The following is an 8,704-nucleotide window of genomic DNA, read 5'->3' on the forward strand; positions in this document are numbered from 1 at the left end:
AGGATTTTCAAGCAACCTCACAGTCAGTAGATGCAATCACCTTCTACAATAAACAAGCAGCCCTTTCCTGTAATGATTATTTCAGCAGCACTCTTAGAGAAAGCCTGGTGGCATCCAATAATGAGGAACATCATCCCCAGTCCCCTTTTCACACACTACTTCATGCTCCTCCTTCCCTTTGTCCTGGTGTTTTACTGAGCTTGTGGCAATCCAAATGAACAGATCTGCCATCTTCAGAAGTGCAGAGATTTAGATTTTGGGGCATATAGCAATTGCAGTAAATGTCCACAAATAGGTGTTTTTGCATGTCAGGTATTCACTGTATAACTCTTAACAGAGGAAAAAAGTCTGTCTCCTCACAGCATCTCTGCTTTTCCTTCCTCTGTTAGGCGTTGTGACCAGCAATGGGGAGGGCTGGAAACAACTCCAACGATTTACCCTCACCACCCTGCGTGATTTTGGGATGGGGAAGAAAAGCATTGAGCAGCGGATCCAGGAGGAAGCTCATTTTCTGGTGGAGAGGCTCAAGAACACACGCGGTAAGATGTGAACTTTGTGGCTCCTAGGACAGCTTAGCCGTGGCAAAGAGCGTGAAGAGTGTGGAGCTGCTTCACCAAATGCATGACACAAGAAGTGGGCACACTTCAGGAGGCTCAAGAACACACGCGGTAAGATGTGAATTTGCTCCCTAGTTCGAGGGGTCTTGAAGATGCTGGTGACAAGATAACTAATTTCCAGCTATTTGGTTTTGGGCCCAGTCTTCTGAATACTAGACAATACTTCTCAACTCTTAGGGATGTGATGTTGGGGATGGGGACTACTACAGGCTGTTATCTAGAGCATAGGGTAACCCCTTTGGATTCACCCCATAAAAGCCTTTTCTGGTAGCTTATCAGTCAAAACTATTTCTTCTAAGTATCTCCCCTGAGAGTGTCACAGTCCTGGCAAGAAACACAGCGTTCCTTTCTGCAACCAGCCTTCACATATGCTTATTCTGTAAAGAAAAAAACAGACAAACCTAAAAGGATGCTGGAACACCACTTCCACGACCACTGGATTTGGTGGGATACTCAGGGCCTTCTCTAATGAGCATCCTGTAAACGAGAGAGATGTACATCATACAATAGATGCAAAGCTCCCCAGTAGTGTCAGTGCAGGGAACGCTGGACCAAAATAACTAATGCAAGATGCTGATTTTGTTACAGAGCGGCCCTTCGATCCTACCAACTACCTAATCCATGCTGTTTCCAACATCATCTGCTCCATTGTCTTTGGGGATCGGTTTGATTATGAGGACAAAAAATTTCTGACTTTACTTGACTTGATAGAGGAAAATAACAAGATACAGGACTCTATGTATACAATAGCACGTGCAAAGTTTCCTTTTGTTAATAAATTTATTTTATTAGTGAATATTTATGTTATTAAGTTTTCATTGGGGTTGTTTGTCCTAAAGTAGAGGAAGATTTCTGAAGGCCAAAAAAGCAGTTAAGCTAACAATTTCTCAGTCTTTTCCTTTCCTTAATGATTTGTCATTGATTATTTTTTTCCTGCCATTGTATGTCCAAGGGAGGATATCATTGTAAAAATAATCAAAATGTGGTAAAATGTTTCCTTGCATACAGTGACGCCATAAAGTTTGTAAAGGGCAATAAATTCTAGTTGAATATTAAAGACCTACCATATTCCAGTTCAATATTGAAGACCTACAATATTAAAGACTTACCGCTCCAAAATGACTTAACTGATCTCTTTTCATAATCACTGCTAAGAGAAAACTTTGTCGCATTCAAATTAACCAGGATGTGCTTTTCCATCACTTTATTTTTACAGTTATACAATTTCCTCCCAAGTGTCCTGGAACGCTTACCTGGGCCTCATCAGAAAATGGAGAAAAACCTCGATGAAATGAGTGATTTTATTTCTGAAATTGTAAGAGCCCACCAGGAAACTCTGGATCCCAGCTGTCCTCAAGATTTTATTGACGCTTTTCTTATCAAAATGGAACAGGTAGTGTAACAGATGTCTTTTTAGATTACAATAAAAACATTGTTTGGAATCTCAGAATCTTAGAGTTCTCACAGGGCACTCTACTATGGCACATTTGTTTTTCATGGCACATCAATTTCAGTCTGTCCTCTCCATCTTCTTAATAAGAATTTTAGAAAGAGAGAAACATAGAACAATGACATGCAGCACTCATTAGGAAAGCTGAAGATCAAGGACGTTGATGTAAGCAAGTGTTCCTTCAAAATTTTTAAAAAAGCCATGATGTTAGTAAAAATACTGTAGTTGCTGGTGTTCTGGAGTGTGAATGTTGCATTTCGGAAAGGACATTAGATGTATCTAAGAACATGTATAATGGGTACAGCACTTTCCTTCATAAACGTGTTGCCTTAGATAACTTAGGTAAACAAGTTTCTGAATTTACCAAATCTTTTTCCAGGAGAAAGGAAATGGTCATTCATATTTTAATGCTGAGAGCTTGACCAGAACCACATTTGATTTGTTCCTTGCTGGAACAGGGACAACCAGCAACACACTGAGATATGGACTTCTGATTCTCTCGAAATACCCAGAGATAGAAGGTAATACAAAAGGGAATAAATAACTGAAAGCTTTTTTATGTCATTGTATCGATTTGAACAACTCATGTCATTACTACAAGAGGCAATGTTCCCCTGATTAAGGAAACATGTCTTTACAAAATGGAAGGTGTATCAATCTTGGTTGTGTTCACAGTAAACGATTATTGCTGGTGTGCACAAAGCAAGTTTTGCTGTACACACAGGATAGGTCCAGCCAAACACACAGGAGGCTTGTCCATTCAACACTGATTTATTTTCTAACAGAGAAAATCCACAAGGAGATTGACCAGGTGATTGGCCGAGACCGAAGTCCCTGCATGGCAGATCGGAGCAAGATGCCATACACAGAGGCTGTGGTCCATGAAATCCAGAGATTCATTGATTTAATTCCACTTAATATCCCACATGCTGTGACCAAGGACACCAAATTCAGAGGCTATTTTATCCCCAAGGTCAGTTCTAGTGCTTCTGGGAAAAGTCATGATCCTATGGCCCAAGAGGGCAAAGCTCTGCTTTCTGTTCATTGTATCCTATTTTCTTTTCAACATTGAAATAATATAAGCATAAAATAATTTTGTCTGAAAGGGGCATCTAGACGTTACCTACTCCAGCTCCTTCTGTTTGAACAAAGCCTTTCCATCCTCTTTGTGAGAAGGAAGTTTTCTGTATTTCACACAGATGCAAGCAAACAAGGTTTTGTAATTTCCTTGGAAAAAAACTAAATATTCTCACCACTGTTAACGTTGAAAAGCATTGCAAAGAGTTTTTGCCATGCTTAGTTTCTACATAGATTGGTGGCACACATTTTTCCTCACTTAAGCTTTGATTAGTTAGATTAGAAAGTTCTTCTGGCTTTTTATAGGCAAGAGCAGTAAAGGAACATGAATCCATGATCAGTAATAACGCTTTTCAAGCTGTGCTCTTTTGCTTAGGGAAAGAGCATTTCTAACCACCTAATTCCTATTTAATCTATGTGCTAAGTAGAGATTTATCTGGGCAGTTTCCTAACTCACCAAATCACAGGTCCATGTGCAGTCTTAGGTACCCTGACCTCAGTAGACCAGAGCTCTGCTATGTTTTGCATTGTTCACTTTCAGCTGTCCCCTGAGATGACCATAGAGCTTGCACAAGCCAAGAGAACAGAGAAAGAGGCAAATAGAAGCTGGAGCTTCCTGTCTGGAGTTCAGGCTGTCTAGATATTGTCCCCACACAAACTTTGGAGCTGGATTCTGTTCCTATTTAATTTCAAAGCTGGAAAGTTGAGAATTAAAGTCTCAGCTTTGGAGGGAGGCACATACCTCAAACTAAGAGTCCTTTGGAGGCATGAATATGCACCAAGACTGGCAATGGTCTAGGCCTTGATGTGGCTCCTCTGAAATGGTATTAGTTTGTCTCATGCAATTTTAACCTTGTTACTTCTTACTGAAGGCTGTACATAATGGGTCTATATAGGGAACTTCACAATGTCACTTTGCTTTAGAGTATCTCTGTTTTAAACTCTCTTCTCCCTCTTTGCCAATTCAGGGCACTCTGGTATTTCCTGTGCTGAAGTCTGTCCTATATGACAGCAAGGAATTTCCAAATCCAGAAAAATTTGACCCAGGACACTTCTTAAATGCAAATGGCACCTTTAAAAAGAGTGACTACTTCGTGCCATTTTCTACAGGTAGGTAATCTACCTATTTCAGAACCTAAGTCCTCCTGTCCTAGAGATTCTTGACAATTTCAGTGGCTCTGCCACCAGGATCTCCACAGTGATCCTAGTGATCTCCTGTTACAGTCACTTTTGGGCAGCTCTAAACCCTGCACTAGAGTTCCAGTTGATTTCACCTTTTACCATTGCAAAATCTCCTCCAATAGAATCTACAAAAAAGAGATGCATGATGCGTAACCCACAGCCATGCCACTTGTCCCTTCTCTCCAAAGTTAGTATCAGTCAGCAGCAGGACATGAGAAGCTGAAACCTTCAAAGTGTTTTTGCCCTCCAAACACTTCCAAGTTGTTCTAGACACTGAGCCCCCAAGTTTAATTCATTCACTTCTCCAAAATTCTGTAGTGCTGCTTGTTTAATCTGACATGTCTGAACCTTTATGAAGCAATGATCAAAATAATTTGCTAGAAAAACATTCCACTATCTTCTCACTTTTGTTTATTTTTCCTTGCAGGAAAACGTATCTGTGCAGGAGAAGGTCTGGCACGCATGGAGATATTCTTATTTCTTGCATCCATCCTGCAGAATTTTACTTTGAAGCCTGTTAAAGATCGCAAGGACATTGACATTTCTCCAGTAGTCAACAGTATTGCAAATGTGTCCAAACGTTATGAGGTCTCTTTTCTTCCCCGTTAACCAAGTAAACACAGTTGTAAGCCCACAAGCTCCTGAAAGCTCTCATCAAATGACAATCATTTTGCAATCTGGAAATACTGAAACACTAGATTCTTTATCAAAAGAAAGATCATCCTTTTAGTTTAGAGGAAAATGTTTGCACATATTCAGCTCTAAGGCAACCATGTACTTGCACGGGGAGGAAGCAGCTCCCTACAGCAAAACTATACAGGCTTTCCTCCATCCCTACTTCACCTACCCTGAGTTGCTATCTGATTCCTGACATGGCGTACGGTTGGGCTCGATGATCTTGGAGGTCTTTAACAACCATCATGAGTCCATTATTCTACACAACATAGTGTTGAAAGGTTTGTGGTTGGACTTGAGGATCTTGAAGCTCTTTTCCAACCATAATGATTCTATGGTTCTATGTCAGTTAGGGCTCTGAGAGTGCCGCTATGCTGTCCAGAGCACCCGATTTCTCAGCACAACAGGAACAAACAGTTGTACTACAGAGTCTTTCCCAGAATCAGCTTGAGGTACATGTCTCTGCTCTGTAGTCTTTTTTTGTAGTCACACATTCCTTTGTGACCAATTTTTGTAATGGCAAACACAAACTGTCTTCACAACTCAGGGGCTCAGCAGATGCTGTACTCTTGTATATATATTCTGGCCTTTGGTGGGGATGGAGTTTATCTGATGACTAGGCATATGGGTTTCCTTTTATATGATTAAAATAGAATTATAGTTTTGTGAAATTACACTTTTATATTGCAAAATGAAGAAAAAGTAATAAACTGGACTGTTTTTCTCAGATCCTAGACAAAGGGATTTTGTGGATAACCTTCCTCCACATAGCCTAGACTCCCAAATTGTATTCCCAGGCTTGTACATACATGACTATTTTACTTCATTCATTTACATGGAAGCTATTCTTCTCTTGAAGACTGAGCTAGTCTATGACCTAAAAAACTTTCCTTCCTAGTGACAATGTAAGAGTACAATCCACCTTATGAGACCACACTGACCTTACTGGGCATATTAGGATTGAAGTTGTAGGGCTGTCCAATGGACAAAACAGGACAACTAATTATACTGGATGCCCCAATTTCCTGAAACGATAGTGGGACCCCCACAGTGCCATTGACTAGAGAAATAGCAGCTTGTATCTTCCCATTTGAACCTGTGATAAATAATTAATAGCAAAGACAGGCAGGTGAACCTGGGCTAGGCAGGAAAAGACAGCAAGAGCAACATTATCACAATGGTATTAGTTGTTTATGTAAAGCACCCAGAACTTCTTTTCTCTCAAATCACAGATATGCTTGACATAACACAACTTGGTATCAGAGCATTATAGAGGCACTGAATATGAATTAAATGTACGGCAAAACTTCTAATTTATTGTCCTAAGATTCCTCCCCAATTAAAAAGAGAAAAAAGCACAAAGTTCACATTAAACCTCTCCCTTCATGATTTTTCCATACTCTTGCTGGACATGAAGCCCTTGCTCAGCCCTCGAACTAAGTGAAACTTCCGCTCATTCCTCTTTTGACTTTTCAGTTAAATTCTCCTACAAGGACACCTCTATCCCAGCGAGAGCCCCCTTCCTGAGAAGGAACTTCTACCCACTTTATAAAGGTATGTGGAGATGCAACCTATTCCTCTGGAGAATTTTGTAGGAGTGGTGTAAGTCTGCTTTTGCTGAACTGTTCACCTTCATCAGTCACAGCTTCCTGCACAACATCAGGTCCATACAGCACTGCTATGCAACTTAAATGGAGATCAGTCACTCTCATAACCCTACTTCAGTTAGTTCAGTATTGCTATTAAGTTAAGTCTCTGTTGTAGATTTCATGGTTTCTCCAGTGCTTTGTACTTGGCTTCTGCAGAAGGAAAAATAGCAATACTTTAGGAATGCATGGCTAAAAGGCTTGAAATCTGGAGGGTGCTATACAGCTTAAAACTCAGGTTAGTTTAGAGGACCATTTTTTCCTGGAAGTACTTAAACAAATCTAGTTTTCCAGCGGGATTTTTAAGAATTAGATGCTTAGGTCAAACAGTTAGTATTAAATTAGGCCAAGGGGATTGGGTGTCCGGTGGAACGTCAAAATCTCTCCTTCCAGATTTTGTCTTGGGAGCTTGGATCACTGGACATTGCAAACAAGAAACCAAACTTCCTTAAGAGACTGTATCTCCAGATACAATCTGCACAAGTCTACCTCCATATAACTTGATGCATCAGTCTTTTACCAGCGTCTGCCACTTCCCATGCACCTCCAGTATTCAGTCCCCTAAATGCAGGTCAATGCCATGCTGTTCAGACAGTAGAGAAGCTCAGAGAAACTTATTTTACCTTGTTACCACCCCTCACAAGGGGTTATGTTGACAGCTAGTAACAGTAGGGGGCAATAGTTACCAAGTTTTTTGGAATATGCATCCAATTATAAGCTGCCTGCTCCAAAGCTGCAGCCTGCTCCTCAATCAGGTTGATCTCTTCCAGATAAGGTTGAAGAGCAGCAGCTTGAAAAGTAGAGAAATCATATTTGTCAGTTCTTATTCATTCACTCAAGGAAGCAATTCACGCTTAAAACATAAGGATTTCTCCTTATATCCATAAGGACATTCTTTGGTTAAAATATTTTAAAAACTCCTTCCTCGCTTTCCTCCAAAATCAAGTGATGCTGACAGTAATATTTCAGTGAAAAATGAGAAGTTTAACCTATAGTTTCAAACTCTAATATAATGCTGTGGGAATCAAAAAAGTGTTGCTCGATCTCAACAAATTCTGAAATCAGTAGTAAAATAGTTATAACATAGGCTAGTGTAAGAGGAAATATCACTATACTTCTGAAACTATGTAGTCTATAGACTTAAAGAAATACACAAGATTGGGATTCTGTAACCACATGTATATTTTGCAGCCTTCTTTCCTTCAGAGCCTATTGCAGTGTAAACTATCAGATTCTTTAGATGCTTAGATGCTTTATTTACTGTGCAAGTGTAACTTGTTCAGGAATGACTTATCCCTTGATGTTGCCTTTTTTGCTGTTGTTGTGAATGACTCCTGCTGCACCCTGCTTGTGAAAGGGGAAGGGGCAGTGAGATCTCCAGCTGACAAGTCCCTAGGCTAAAGTTTGACCTGTCAGCAACAGCTATATTCTAGTAACAGCTGTCATTGTGGATTAGCCAAAGCACTGCAAAATGAGCAAGACATGTACAAAACCTATTTAAATAATGGAGAAAGATGGAAGACTGTAATCTGACAGAGGTGGGCAGAGTCTACAGGAGAAATGTGTATGGGTGATAAGGGGCATTTTGGAAAGCCTGGTGTGTCTTTACTGCTGTACATGTAAAAAGAGAAAAGATCCCTCTCAGACACAATATTTTTCTTTCTATGTGGCTCTTTAATACCGCACAAGTGCAATCTTCTAGCACTGCCTTTGTGTGGATTTGATGGTGGCAAGTGGGTGATGGTCTGATAAGTGAGAAGTGTAAGTTTGCTCCTGTTCGAAAGGTTGATGTGTGTGTGCAGATCCCTTGTGTAAAACCTGGTCAGAGCAAAGCAGGCAGAGAAAGGTTTCTGCCAGTAATTTTCCTTCTTTCTGAAAACAGATACAGACCCCAAATAGGGAATATTCACTGAGGTATTAGGGAGCTTCTGATTCTCCATGAGCCACCCTGTGTTTTTTGCACCTGCCCTCTTCTTTGCAAGGTGGGGCCCTGGTTAAGCAGTTTGCAGTGCAGAGTTGTGATTTCTGTATTACTGATTGTGGCATCTGGGGAGGGA

At 40.4% G+C, this 8,704-nt stretch overlaps 1 protein-coding gene across 1 annotated transcript; it reads left to right on the forward strand.

Moving 5' to 3' along the window:
- The first annotated feature begins 424 nt into the window (after positions 1 to 424).
- LOC148593998 (cytochrome P450 2H1-like) lies at positions 425 to 4,976 on the forward strand. Its single transcript, XM_088528809.1, has 7 exons — positions 425 to 539; positions 1,206 to 1,366; positions 1,834 to 2,010; positions 2,447 to 2,588; positions 2,853 to 3,040; positions 4,113 to 4,254; positions 4,754 to 4,976. Exons 1-7 carry the CDS (start codon positions 464 to 466, stop codon positions 4,933 to 4,935), a joined length of 1,068 nt encoding a protein of 355 aa, XP_088384935.1. The 5' UTR covers positions 425 to 463; the 3' UTR covers positions 4,936 to 4,976.
- Positions 4,977 to 8,704: the final 3,728 nt, after the last annotated feature.

Source organism: Tinamus guttatus, unplaced genomic scaffold, assembly GCF_059628265.1.
Source record: "Tinamus guttatus ecotype Peru unplaced genomic scaffold, ASM5962826v1 Tinamus_guttatus_pri_ptg000314l, whole genome shotgun sequence".
NCBI classification, from domain to species: domain Eukaryota; kingdom Metazoa; phylum Chordata; class Aves; order Tinamiformes; family Tinamidae; genus Tinamus; species Tinamus guttatus.

Coding starts and splice junctions, on each gene's coding strand:
- LOC148593998 (XM_088528809.1), top strand. CDS start 464: ATGGGGAAGAAAAGCATTGAGCAGCGGATCCAGGAGGAAGCTCATTTT. Junction 2,011..2,446: donor TTCTTATCAAAATGGAACAG/GTAGTGTAACAG, acceptor ATCTTTTTCCAG/GAGAAAGGAAATGGTCATTC. Junction 2,589..2,852: donor GAAATACCCAGAGATAGAAG/GTAATACAAAAG, acceptor ATTTTCTAACAG/AGAAAATCCACAAGGAGATT.